A 14,830-nucleotide genomic window follows, 5' to 3' on the forward strand; every position below is an offset into this window, starting at 1 on the left:
AGTTATGTTAGAATGAACATTTTTATACCCTGAAAAACCAACAGAAAGTTGACAGAATAATTTTTTTTTGTTTATTATTATTTTTATATAATAATTTTAGATTTTTTGAATTCTTGTTTTAACTCAATTTTTTAATTTATTTTTTGGCAATTTAATTTTTAAAATATTTTCATTCTACTCTATTTTTTTCCTTTATTTTATTTTGATACGACGATGACGTCGCACATTTCTAGCGGACCGTAAGCGGGCGTGGTTAGAGGGTTTTCGTTGGGCCAATCAGGAGCGCCTAATGTTAATGAGCTGCAGGAGTCGGTGTGGTGAGCGGTTCTCCGGAGTAGAGGAGTAGAAAGCGGCGGACTGGAGTCAGCTAGATCATTGCGTATTTCTCTGCATATGAATCTCTGGATGGCTGGTTAACCGCACAGGAAGAAGAAGAAAAACTCTTAATAGTGCCTCCGGTTATTCCGACGTGCCGCTGTTTGTCGCGGTAAAGCGGATATTTCTCACTTTAACTGGAGTCAGAAAGAAAAGCGGCAAGATGAAATACAAAGTAAGTGAAGCGCCGCGGGCTGATGCTACATCTCAGTTTTTTGTGTTATTAAGGCTGGCTATTTGTTGTGTTGTTTAACCTGGATAATGACAACAAATCTTGATGCTGTCGGAGACTTCTTTTTGAGTCGACGTGAATGTGAAATGTTAACGCTTCTGTATTCGTGGCGGTAATCACAACTTATTTCAGTGAATACATCCGGGTTGCTTTTTTCTTATGAACTGGTTAAAAAAAGAAGGGGAATCTGCACTAATGGGTTGCTGAAACGTGCTTTTTTGTTTCTGCTTGATGTGTGTGTGTGTGTGTGTGTGTGTGTGTGTGTGTAAATGTGCTGCACAAGTCAGTATGCGTCGCTTTAAATCTGCAGGTTACGTTTTCCATCACAGGGGCGTAAAGAGAATTAAAATGAAACCAACTTTGGGACCCCCTCCTTGCACCCACCACTACATTAGATTAGACATTGTCAGAAAACTGTATTTTTTTTGAAGTCTTAAACCTGAAGATATCAGGTTATGACAAAGAAATGTGTGAAAAATACACATTACAGGAGGTGTAATTAGCAAATACTTAGAAATATTGTTTAAAAAATGTTTTAAAAAAGGAGTATTTGGTTATGAAAGCGGTTGTAAAACTGGTTGTAAAAAAAAATATATATATATATCTTTAGAGAAGATTCATGGTAGTGGATGTGGAGTGACATTACATTGTTGTTTGGCTTGGCTCCTTGGAGATCAAAATGCTCAGCTAACCGCAGGTCATTTCCACAACAGCTGAACGCCCCCCCCCCGCAGAGATATTTAGTTTAGTGCTATAAGTCTGTGATTCTTATCCTGTTTTTGATGCTGTGGATGTTTTATGGTAGTGGGTTTTCTTTTGTGAATAAACCTCGCTGTAATGTGGTTTAGGATGTTGTAAAATCAGAGCAGCTCTCAAACAGACAGAAGAGACTGTTGTTAATGCTGTCAAATGCAGTTACTGGTATTAAAAGGGAAAGTCACCTCTGTATCATCGGCTATAACCACAGGTCTTTACATAAGGGTTGTAGACAATTGGAGGCTTCGACAGTGATGGATGGAACAGCTGGATGTCACTTCATCAGGAGGAAGCTTTGAATTTACTCTGGATGTGATTGCATTTTAGCACTTTTCCTTTGCTTCATGTTCTTGGGTCTGAGGTCTTCCTCGCCCCGTTAAAGGGGCTATAGTCTTTTGTGAGGATTTTGGGGGTTTTGAGGGCACTTGATTCAGTTTTTCACTGGCTGTTTTCTGATGTGTGAAGTAGCTGTTTGCCTCAGCGTTGGCTGGGATTCTCTCTGCTATGAGGTTTGGCTTTTTTTCTTCAGTCTTCTGGTCACTCTTCAGCAGATTTGTGACTGGAGGGCGTGCTCGGTGCATATGTGCGTCATGCTCACTGACTCATTGTCCTGTCAAGTACACAGTTCACAGAGCCAAGGGTGATAGTTTGGGTGTGAGGCCAGAGGAGGATTTGAAAGTGGGGAAATAACTTCGAGCACGTCTCCACGGTCACTGTATTCACCCTGAACAATGAGACTGATCAGTGCATGCTCATAAATATGATAAACACCACCGTTTCAGGCCGCTATCAGCCTGTAGGGAGGATATCTGTGCAGTATACACACTCAGCTCTCTGACGTCTGACTCCTTTGTTTGTCACATTCAGAAGATAGCCAGAGCGCAGAGATCATGTAGACAGCGCTCTTTGTTTACAATAAACATATCCACGTTATGCAAGGCTGTGGCAGAGGAAAGGAGGGTGGGAAATCAGCCCCAGGCTCCGGTTAGGTGACACATTTCACGTCACTACTGCGATTATCTAGTTTCAGCCGGTCGCAGCTCCTCGTTTAAACTTTAAATGGTTTCAGAGTTTACTGCATCACTTCCCGACAGCCACCCGATATTTACAGCTATATTAAGAGCGTCCCTGTCCTCGCAGAGTGGTAGTGTTTCAACACATGCTTAACAAGCGAGGCCGACCTCTCCCCCTCATGTTGTTCACGTGACGTGAGGCGGTCTGATCAGACGCTTCTAGAGATGGTTTCCAACAGGTGTTCAGGTGTGAAACGGAGTGCCTTTTTCCATAGGTCACCAAATGTGTGTAATCCCCATGATGATCCCCACAGAGGCTGCGCTCTTCCAGGGAAATGGAGGACAAAGAAAGATGAGACATAAATTAGTATGAAGGGGACCTATTTTGCTTTTTCCTTATTTTCTGTCTTGTCACTGTTACAGAGGCGGATGGTTATATTTTTAGTTTCACTTAATGAGGTCTGTGTTTAGTGAGTAATCCCTGTGAGCCAAAAGCTCAGGCTCTAAACGCTCAGTTTCACACAGTTTTTTTCTGCCTTTGGGTCTGAGTGATGTCATAGAGCGGAGATATTCCTCTTACGGCCATCACAGTCACACAGCTATGGTTCTTAGTACATAAAGCCCCACCCACGTACAGTTTGAGCCCTCTGTTTGTGAGGGGCAGCCAGTCAGAACAAAGTTGGTCTCAAGGGGGGGGAGCTAAAACAGCTTGTTTCAGACTGAGCAAAGCTGTTCTGTAGAGTTCAAGAACAAAATATGGAGATAGAGAGGATTATGAGAGATTCAATTTGCTTATTGGCTTGGAGATACTTCACATACCATAGTATAACAACTGGAAACAGGAGGAAACTGCCAGCCAGGCTCTGTCCAGTGCTAAGAAACGCCAACAGTAACACTGAAGCTCCATAATTAACCTGCTGCTTTTTTGATAACAGGTAAAAACGATCAACTTCTTTAATGCTTTTGAGTTAAAGCTCTCTATATGATGCCTTAAATGAAAGATGTCCCTGCTGGAAGTTGGACTTGGACATTGAGATTATACTTGCCCAGAACTGTCCTTTTAAAGGGTCGTGACACAGTTTTAAACACCCAGGGCTCATTCCTTTGTAGCTGATGTAACCGTTGTAGAAATAGCTCCACAACCAGAGTGAAGAGTGATTAGATGAAGCCAAACTCTGGCCCAAAATGTGCTTTTCAAAGTGTTTGTATTTTTTTTAATGGGTTCAGGTTCTAGGCAGTCAGCCAGCACTGAAGGGAACTGGAGGAGAGAGCATAGCAGACATTGTTCTAAGAGTGAGGAGGAGGATCTGTGGTGCTGAAAGGGCCTGCAGAAAATGAAAAGGAGAGGAAGTTGCGGGGGGAACGAGAGGGCAAACAGAGTTGGCTGTATAGTGGGGGTCGAGCCGGTGGGGTGGGGTTGATGGGAGTCGGGGAGGTCGAGGAGCGCCCCGTGAGAATGAGTGCATTCCAGGCGATCGTGCATGGGAAGGTTGTTCAGAGGATGCACATGATTGTTTCAAGGTGGCCCTTTACATTGATAATGAGCCTTACAGCAGGGGTTCTTTTCTTTTCCCAGCTTGTTTGCTTACGCAGGGGGTGGCATTGTGTAGCCCTTCCAGAAAGAGACATTTGTATTCTTCTGAAAGAAATTCCTTCAGAGGAACCCAGTGCCCTTTTCAAGAAAACTCTGCACGTTATATGCACTTAAGCATTATTTTTCCCATCTTAACTTCCTAACTTCAAAGCATTTATTATTCTGTGCCCGCTCAGATGTCTGAACAGTGACATGTAGCTTTTGTAGCCCATGTGTGTCAGCGATTTCCTGTCCCTTTGCCCAGCTTTGCTCCTGTGTAAGATTTTCAGATAGTGCAAAGAGCTACTCCCCCAACGTCAATGAATAGCGACACCCCCCCCCCCACCTCCCCTCTCTGCGCCCTCGCACCGTGAGCCAGCCATTAACATTTGAAAACAGCCAGCGGGGAGACAGACTACAATGTGGACTCGTTTTAGAAACAGACTCACCAACAATGCAAAGAACCATTTCCACGGTCGAGCTCCTCCTTCCTTCCCTCAAGGAATGCCAACTATTTCACAGGGTCATCCTTCAGGATCTAGTGGGCTCCCGTCAACTCGGTTCGACTGCACGGAGAGTCTGCTTAATAGGACTGAGCTGACCTGTGTGCACTCTGGATATGTGTAGGGTAGAAGCAAAGGTCCTCTAGCAGGCCGACAGCATCGTAGTTTTAAAGCATGTGAGATTGCATTAGTCTTCTTTGTCATGCGACGAAGCTGAGCAGTGTGTAGACAGTCGTTTGGGGGGAAAGCAGTTTTAAGAAGCTGCTGTATACAGGTAAAAAAAAGAATACTAAACATTGCTAAAGGTTTTAAATAAAGAGGTCAAGGTGTATATAAATTACATGAATTCAGAGTACTCTAAACAACCCATTTGAGGCTTTTATTCGCTGTTTTTCCCCCCGCTCTGTATGATGGAGGATGGCATGTCCAGTACAGCCATCTAAGGTAAATTTTACTGATTGTGAGTGCAGAAGCCCCACTCGAGGGGCAGCCAATCAGAACTTAGTTAGAACTTAGTTCACCCAAAGTCTGTTCTAGACAGTGGGTGAACTGAGGGGCTACCCCATGGTGGAGTCTAAGATCATTATTATTTTTTATGCATGAATCATGTTGTTGAAATCAACCTAGTAAGTCCTCTTAAACCACTTCCTTCTTCCATTTAAACAGTTACTCATTCATTTCCACACACCCACTTTTTAAAATGCTTTTTTAAAATCATTTTCAACGCTTTCCCATGAGCAACGTCCACAGAACGACTTTATTCAAAGAAAACAGAATCTGAATGTTTTTCTACACAAGATTCATCTCTGAAAGTTGGCCTAAAATAAAAAGATGGCTCATTTTGGGAAATGATCTTAAGTTTACGACTGATAAGCAAGATAACGTGACATATTCATATGTCATTAAACATTTTATCAGTCAGAAAAGTTGATATTTATTAATGAAAATATTCCTGATATTGTCTTTTTGGATTTTTTTTCCATTTGTTGGCCAAAACAACCCATAGCTGTTGGTTATTGAATCTGTTTGACATTTCATACACCAAATTATCCATTCAAATAAAATAAAATATATATATACTATCATCTAATCATAATGAGAGTATCCCTTAGTTTAACAAGCACTTAATCAAATGCAGTAAAGTGTTAAAAGGGGGAATCTTTCTCCTTTTATCTCTGATGCCCTTCATGTTTCAAAGGGGAAAGATGGCAGCCTCTGTTGTTTGGGCTGTGAGATCTTTGTGTGGCGTGAAATCGAAGGGACATTGGAGTGAATCTCCATCTCATTGACTATTCCTATATGTAAAACCAATCAATGTGGCCCTGCAGAGATACCCCGAAACATATTTCACATGTCGGCTAATGCCCCCTGGAGAGATTAGTGCTCTTGTCTCTGGGGGTTACTATGATGCACTCATGTACCCTCGCTTGGCATCAGCACCAAGCTTGGAAGTAATCCACGAGTCTCCTTTGCCAAAACTGAGCGTCTGTTGGCTGGAGGCCCCGTGAATACCATTCGTATTCACAGGACTGTTGTACATTTGTGTTGCCGGTGCTCCTCGACCCGTTTAGGTGCAGTAAATTATATTTTGAGGTCAAAAGTCGGTGTCAAGCTCGCAGTTATTCACCGCTTTGCTCAGGCGCGGAGCCAGACTCACGGATCAGTTTCCTCTCATAGCCCTGGATTGTCCTGGCAGAATGCGAAAGCTGCACAAGCCGTTACACTTTTGAGAGAATATCTCCAGTTTCGGGCCTAATTATAGGTAAGGCTCCAGGACCACAGCGAGGGAGTCCAAGATGTGACAAGATAGCACAAGCTCGGTGGTAGCCTGGATCTATCTGGGTTGTGCAGGAGCCAGGAAGCACTGCAGGCTAAGGAGTGGGTCAGAAACGCAGGAGATGTCAGGTTACCTTATAGTTTGTGTGACAGTAAAAAACAAACAAAAAAAAAAAAGACGACTGTGATGAATGGACAGAATAAGGAGGAGCCGCAGGATAACAGTCATTTTACCCAAGACGTTACACAAATCAGATCATTTCCTGTGACCTCACCTAAAGTGGTTGAGAGTGTTGCAGTTGAGTCCTGCCCACATTGTATTTCATCACAGTTTTTACTGCTATAAATTACTGTGAGTGCACTCAAAGTAAACAGTGGCAGACGTACTGCCGCAGGAATGAAGAGACTACAACACTGTAACAAAGCATTACTGTTTTAATAACCTTAACATAAGAAGCAGAAGCTGGGTGAAAGCCACACCCCCTCAAATCCCAAACCTGCATTCAGTGACCTTTTTATCTGCTTTGGGCAGCAAATAACAACTAATAACAGTAACTAATTACATTCTCAGTACTATAATGATGAGTCAAATTTCTGTAAACCTGGTGAAGTGAAACCCAAAATCGACAACTCCTAAGTGTACTGGTTCTCTACCAGCTTTATTTAGCTCTTTAGCTTCATGTGGTTGTCAGTTTTTGTGACATTTGGACAGTTTTCAGAGATATTTGTACAAGAAGCAGTCGTCCATTAATATGTGTCTAGTAGTTAATACTAGAAAGAAATGAAAGAAAGATGATTTTGACTTAAATAAAGGATCAAACTAGCTTTGCAAAAGGCTTTGGGCAAACTTGTAAATCGTACTTTTCCAATGTGTCTGGAAAGCATCTCAGTAATCCAGGTCATGGCAGTCTTAAGAGTTTAAAAAAAACAAGTATCTGGACTTCTTTAAGTTTACCCCCACTAGGGTTTAAATATATGAGACTCTTCACCTTAACTTAAGAAGCTCCTTAAAAGAGAGGTGAAACATTTTCACAGACAGGAAGGCGTCCAGTTATCTTCTTTCTTTTCAAGATCCTAAGATTCTTACTTTTCCACAGTTCAGAAGCACTTTAATGATTTATATCGAGCACAATTCTTAGCAAATGCATCCAGAGAGGAGAAAGTAGCTGAATGCAGTGAAAATATAAAAGCTTTAGTGTTGATTATGAAGTGCAGTTTGATCGTCATCTCCTAAATAAGAGTGAAACTGACATTTTCTAGGGGAAGGCCATGATTGTGACATACTTTTCATCATTCTCTGACTAGACAGTTCAACTGAGATATTTTTTGAGGATCTGAGGTTTGTTGGAGCTTGCGGCGTGGTCAGACGGCAACATGGCGCATCACATCCCATCAAAGCTGCAGCTGCCATGCTGTTGCTGTTTATGTTTCAGGGTGTGGAGATTTCCTCGCAGCTCGTGAATCATAAATGAAGGAGAAGGTGTTGGTGGTGGGGGTGTCATATTTACACTGTGGATACAATAGTCCTTTTTATTCAGCTCTTGGCAGGTTGAATTTACCCTTCTTTCCACATCTTCTGGCAGAATTCAAGTCTTTACACAAGAAAAATGAATGTTTACAATCAGTCACAAAGCCCCACTGAAACAGTTTGTTCTAACCACAAAACTAAAATAAGCTATCGATTGATTACATGCAGCTACAGCGCCCAGTTGCACTGTAACTGTGTCGTAACCGTGTATTGATTTACACTTGCTTGCATAAGATATCAATCATTGTGAAGCTGCAGGGAATGTGCTGGGTCACGTTCCCCTGTGTGCTGGCTTTAAATGACACGGGCCTTTTTCGACAGGATTTTCTCAGAAATAGCCGAGGTGAGATTTCGCCGAGCCTGCTGTGTAATTATGTTAATACACGGCCACTGGCAGGGCTTGTAAGGAGGCTGTAATCAGAGGGTCAACCTTCCTGAAAACTGTCCAAATGAAGAAATTACCATGTACTCTGAGCTCTGAACCGCTTCCCATGAGCCCTTCCTACCCAGAACCCTTCACACGGCCCATTTATTTGAACTGGCTCTCACCCGCAGCAGGCCGCGCTCTGAGGAACGGCTTGTAAAAGTCATCAGGTCCTCATTACCGTCATTACTATAATTATTTTCTATATTTAACCATGCGAAATGAGGCCAAATGAGCGTGTACGAACCACCCCGGGACACGTGTTACAGTGGTACGGCCCCAATTGTGGCACCAGTGTTCTCACAGTCAGAGCGTACCACTTTTTTTGGAGCAGGTTGTTTGTTTGGGCTGAAAGTGTCCTCGTCGCTTTGAAAGCCGAGGCGCTCTCATTGCTGTGGGGACGTGGGTTTCTTCTATGTGGTGTGGCTGTGGCAGTAAGGGAATTCAAGTATTTGTGAGCTTGTTTAGCCAAAGCCACCTTCATTATTATTAGATTGATGTGTACCCCGGAGAGGCAGAGCCAAAACCACCCAGAGAGCTCTTACTGAAAGCAAAGGTGGGGCCCTTTTCAGCAAGTGGTGAAGTTACGTAAGGTTTTTTTTTTTTTAAATTTCGGGAAAGGTCAGAACAGGCTCGCAAATGGGATGACTTTTTAAACTGCTTGTGTTCAGGCAAGACACTGATGGGAAGAGGGGAAAGAAAAGCCTTGGTGATGTAGAGGTTTGAGTCAGAGGGGATTCAGACGACTGGACAAACCAGGACAGACTAATAAAAACATACCAGATGGGAAGGAGAGCTGTTTTAGTGCCACATGTTTTAAAAGACAGTAAATCAAACCTTAAACAAAAAACAAACATGTGGAAATAAAACAAACCTGTCAGCCACAACATTAAAACCCCTTCCATGTGAAGAAAAGACATCAACCATCTACGCACCTATGCAACCCTTGCATTGCATTGCAGTGACGCACCCCAATGGCAGTGGTCTCCCTTTTAAAGGCATTGCACCTCACCATGCATTAAAACCTGAATCCCATGGCACTGATCTGGCTCCTCAACTCCCCAGATCTCAATTTAGTTGAGCACTGGAAATATCCCGGAGCAAGTCAGATACATGGAAGCCTGCCCCGACTTACAAGAGTTAAAGTATCAGCTGCTGATGTCTGGGTCAAAGCTGTTTAGGCACAGCAAAACCGGTTGGTCTTTCTACTTAGGTTTAGTCTTTTGATCTGTCCCCCCTTTTATTTAACTTTAGATACATTATAGGGTAGTTTAATTTTTAGGGCCTTTTTTTTGTTTGTCCTTCACATTTTATTCTCCTGTGGTAATGCAGTAGCAGCTCTCTGTTTTCTCAGAGTCCAGACAAGAATGCGCTCACTAAAACACTATTTCTTCTGCTTGTGATTATTCCAGTTTGTCAGCAAGATTGCAAGTTACACCATAAAACTCATTAAAGAGGTGGAGCACGGGTCGAAGAAATCACCCATAAAATGTTGGTGTGGCTCAGATTACTTCCTTGAACTTGTTAAACAGGACATTAGCCCTCAGTGACTTTCTGCTTACTGTCTGGCTTTAGCTAAAGATTCACTAAAAAGCTGTGATGTGGTGGATGTCAAACCTGACACTGATGCTTTTTTTTGTTTGTTTTTTTACATTAATCTTACATTCATATCATCTTATACATAAACTTGGTAATCTCAGACATGTAGCTCTAAAGCTCCACAAACCAACTGTTCAAACCTTCTGTTTGTAAGAGGCAGCCAATGAGAAGAAAGACAGCGAAAACGGCTCGTTTCAGGCAGATGATGATCTGAGGGGCTGTAGTATAATAAGGATTATCTTAAAGTGATGATTCAAAGCAGGGTCCAAGAAAAACTAAACGTGGAGTTGGGGTTATCACATTAGGTCCGCTCTCAGTGTCATCAGTATAGACTGTACCTGAACAAGGTTTCAATGACTCACCTGAAGCTGTGCTCCAATTAAAAGGTGTGAAACTACGCAAATATAGATACATTACATAAACAAATAGATACAATAGTGATACATCTAAGTCACTGCTTCAAGACGATTCGAGGTCATGAGCAGACATGTGTTACTTCCAATAGGAAGCAACTGAGCGCCTTTCGCCTCGCTGAGTGATAACTTCCTGGAAGCTCATACTCGTGTGTGTGGATGCAGCAGAAGCACCCCTCTCTGACACATGGCAAACACACGTGTTTACAGGAGGATCAGTGGCAAGCGATGGAGTCTCCGTGCTGCGGCTAAGTGCTGTTTATGACGCCCGGTTTAATAGCCGGGTTCACCTGCTCTGGGTGAAGACAAAAACACGACTCTTCCCCTTCTGCATCACTTCAAAAAGGGCCTGCGTGTAGCTGGCAGTCATTACAGCCGACAAGCTGTTTGTTTAGTGTGATTAAAGGTCATGTTTGGTGTCTCGCATGACCCTTCACATCCCAAATACCATGCTTGAAATCTGCTGTGGCTCACTGTTTTTCCACTCAGATGCTCTTTAACCGTTCATTGATTTATATTGCATGAATCTTTACAGACAAGCTGCGGCACTCTAATGCGAAGTAAACTGCAGTGTGTGTGTGAAGAGAAGAGTGTGAAAATGTGTCAATCAGGCTGCTTCCTGTTTGGATCTCTGTGGTACCAGGCTCACCACAACGGATGATAAATATATTTATATATATATATAATATATAAGTGTTCATGCTTTTTTTTCTACAGTATCACAGTCACGTCAGACTTCCACAAAATCCAGATGCAGAAGTTTACTCACTGCCTCCACTGATCACTACAGTTATTAAAGTGCAAATGTTTGCAATGCTTATCAGTCTAGTAGTGATCCTGTGCAGCCTCTGGGAGCTGGCAGTGGTACGGTGATTGTGGTAGCTTCTACTATTACCCCTCTTTGTTTTGTTAATATTACCTTTACTTCCTCATGAACTTTTGCATAACTGGAAAGAACAGCAATAGAAGGGGAAAAATCAATATGTTTTAAACTTCACTAACACCTGTGACGGGTGTAAATACATCGTTTCTTAGACCAAAAACATAAGTGAACATCATTTTTGGTAAAAGGCCGGAGTACCATAGACACTATCACCCCTTGATGTATGAAATATATTTTGAAGCCTCCAATTTAGAATTTGTGGCTGTTTCATTCATGAGTTTCTTTCTTTTTATGACAGATTGGTTGGTGAATTTGATTAGCCAACACTACGTTACTTACATGAGAAGCAGTCCTAAGAAACACTGTAACCACCTGTCATCCAAGAGAGCCACACCCCTAAGTTTGTATTACTTTAAGCTTTGATGGCAGTAAAACCAAACGATAATACACAAAAGCAGGTGAACAATCAAAGATGCCACACAGGTATATGTGTCATCATCTTGCCTAGCGACCACTTACCAGTAGGCTAAAATGACCAGTTTGTAACGTTTATGCACCTATAATGTCATTTTAATTTCACGACAGTAACATTTAATTTGTATCTACAAAACATGAATATTAGGATATGTTTCATATATGATGATACCATCATGTTGCCAGGCAACCACATAATGGCAAACTAAAATGACTTTTCAATAGTAGAGTAGGGCTTGGGCTTGGATATTGTTGTACAGCTATTACAGAGAAGCGAATCAGCGACAGAGACCAAAACAGTTTCTTGCATCAGGCTGTAAACGTTTTTATTTCTGCTGTAAAGTTGGACTGTCTTTTAATAAGAGAGTCTGTGGGACTGACCTTTGGAGCCAGGCTCAAGTGGCCACTAGTGGAACTGCAGTCAACCACACGTCTTTGTTGGGTTTGTTTTTTTTAGCTCTGATGGTCACTGCTTGCATCATGAAATTAAAGTCATAGAGACTTGTGGTGAAATATGTTTTCGATCTGCTAAAGATTTCCCGTTAGGGTTCATTTATGTCCTAAGATTAGTATAAAATCTGCACCAAAGCCTTATTAAAGCATATGTACGAACTACAAAAGGCAGCTGAGTGTGGTTTAGACGACAGATGCAGGGTGACAGTTCCTGTTGCACATTTTCCTCGACCGGCTTGCCTCTCTGCAGACTGAAATTGCTGGGTGTGCTCATACTGGTGGTTTTCAGTACCTTTTTCACGTGAAGGCAGGGCTCAGTTTGTGATCGTGCGCGCATGCGGTCTGCAAAACGGGTGCTTTCATTTCGGCAGCTGGTCACAGTGATCACTAATTAGCAGAGACAAAGGAGCATGATGTGTGCCATTCTGTCTGTCGGGTGATTTAATTTCTCCTCTGAGCATCAAACACAAAGCAGTCAACCACAGCAGCAGACCTGGCCTCATGCAAAAGCAGCTCATACCTACAGCTTTGGCCTTAAGCTGAAAGAAGACGACTTATTTAAGATCTAAGTTAAATAAAGCCGTGTAGTTTGTCTGCTATGGCTTCCAAATCACCTACACTGTGACCTAATTTACAGAAAAACAAAAATCGAACCACAGTATGACTGTATTCATGTAAAGTCTATCAGATCTGTCATTAAATGGTAACCACAGCCCTCTATTGCTGATAGAGCAGGTGACACCCACAGTAGCCACAAACGACCTAGATTAGTTTTCCTGCTGGGGTCACTTTTTTATTTTACTCTGGTCTTGCATGTTAGGCATGCAACATGTAAACAGATCTGCAAAGGACAAGGAAAGATCACGATTCCAGAGGCTGCTTATCAGATATTCACAGCTCTCAACAATAAAATGATAAACTCAAATCAGTGTGTTTGAGCAACCTGTATAATCCTATTTTAAACCTTAACTTTATGGACTCTGGACTTTCAGTAGTAATAAAACTGTAAATATTCAGCACTCTATTGTGCTTTCGACTTGTCTTTGTGTCCAAAGGTCGTCCTTATGGGACACTTGTTTACTCTTTTTGTGTGTGTGTGTGGCTGCTTTAGAGGCCAAAGGCAGTGGGGGAAACGCTTTACCTATGTTCTATCATATTCATCATCATTCACTGTTACAGCAAATGTTCATAAAAACAACAGGCGCCATTCGTTTTAAATAAAGAGGTCGTTGCACGTGCAAGCGATTAGTTTCAGACTGCTCTGTTTGTGCTTACAGAAGCCCCACCCACCTGTTGTTCTTTTCTTGTGTTTGTTAGGGGTAGCCAATCAGAAAAGGGTTGGCTGAAAAGGAGGAGGAATGAAGCTAGATAGTTTTCCTTTCTTTTTTTTACACACAGAGGATGGAGTGGGCTTCAGTTCAAAATCTGTGCTGATCTGGACGGCTGTATTTCCTCATATATTCAGACTTTAATTGAAGTGGGACTAGTTATCAGCATTTTTGTTTCCTCCTGGACGACTCTTAGACATCCAGGTCTGCTCCCATTGGATGGCATTGACCTCTTGGGCTCATGTTCAGGCTCTTCGCAGCTAGTTAGGTGGCAGTGGGTGATAGTGAGGGTGTAACTGTGCTATGGGTGTTGCTGGCTAATGGCTCCGACAGCACACTGAGACAATAGCCAGGGAGGCCCGCCCCACAGAGAGCGAGAGAGATAACGATGTTACTAACAGCGAGTTTCACATGGGAACTGCTTGAATCGGGCTGATAGGAAAGAGGAAGGCCGAAGAAGGTTCAAGAAAGCCCCAAAGTAGAAACAGCCACAAAGTAGGCTTCCTTATTCCCACGGTGAACCGATGAAAGGTGAGATACAGAAGAACAGATCAGAAAAAAGGTGGAGTGGAGAGATAAACAAAAACTGAGTGGCTGTCCTGTGTGAAGCTCTGTTTGGCTGCTTGGAGTCACAGTTTTTAATCTAAATGGGCATGTAATCCAAATAAAAATATCATTTTTATCCTCCAATCAGCTCGTTTCATCTCATGTAAATGTAATCCAGCTCAGAAAGATTATAGCTGGTGCTGACTCGGAGGCAGTCAGAGCTACTTTATCACTACTGTGCCTCTGTTGGTTATTCATTACATATTTTTTTTTCATTTTATTGCTTAAGAAGAGTCATAACTGAACAAATAGGAGGCGTGTTGCTTCTTCTTACTGTGCTATGAGGCTCATCTGACTGGTGAAGGTTGACCTTTTTTTTTGTTCATGAACTGATGATTTTGAGTTATTTTAAGCTGTTATAGAAACTTGTGGATTGGCTTTGTTTGTCCCTAGTTGTTGAGTTTTTGTACTTTTCATTGGTGGGAGATATATTGTAGAAAACAGAGGCACTGCTACAGTCTTTGAGTTTAAAATGGAGGTTGGATTGGCATTTATGAAGTACTCCTTTAATCTTTTTGACCATTCAAACGTGGTGCATAAGCTAAATTTACCCATTCATTACTGTAGGGCTTTATTCTTTGTACTTTATCCGCCTTACATACTTAATTACATCCACATTAGAATCCCCATTTAGGCTAACATGCATATCTTTGGACTTTTGAAGAAAGCTAAAGCTCCTCACAGGAAGTTCAACCAGGAGATTTGACGCCAACACGTTCAACCTATAGTGCTAACCTCACTGCACCATCATGCAGCCCAGGATGTCAAGAGAATTCAAGATTCTCTAATCTAGTGTGATCGTTGTTGAATTTCTGAAAAGCTAAAAACAAAAGCAAAAACCAGAGCAATAACTACTCTCCTTTCCCACTTTATTATATGTTAAAGGCGCACTTG

The 14,830-nt window shown here is 42.1% G+C and overlaps 1 protein-coding gene across 1 annotated transcript in view; it reads left to right on the forward strand.

The window, feature by feature from the left end:
• The first annotated feature begins 355 nt into the window (after positions 1–355).
• nedd9 (neural precursor cell expressed, developmentally down-regulated 9) overlaps positions 356–14,830 on the forward strand; it is a 35,370-nt gene continuing 20,895 nt past the window's right edge. The window contains exon 1 of the mRNA XM_065471820.1: positions 356–550. Within this exon, the coding sequence (XP_065327892.1) occupies positions 539–550 (12 nt within the window). The 5' untranslated portion in view covers positions 356–538. The remainder of the gene's footprint in view (positions 551–14,830) is intronic.

The sequence above is a fragment of the Pelmatolapia mariae genome, linkage group LG22 (genome assembly GCF_036321145.2).
Source record: "Pelmatolapia mariae isolate MD_Pm_ZW linkage group LG22, Pm_UMD_F_2, whole genome shotgun sequence".
Taxonomy (NCBI): Eukaryota; Metazoa; Chordata; class Actinopteri; order Cichliformes; family Cichlidae; genus Pelmatolapia; species Pelmatolapia mariae.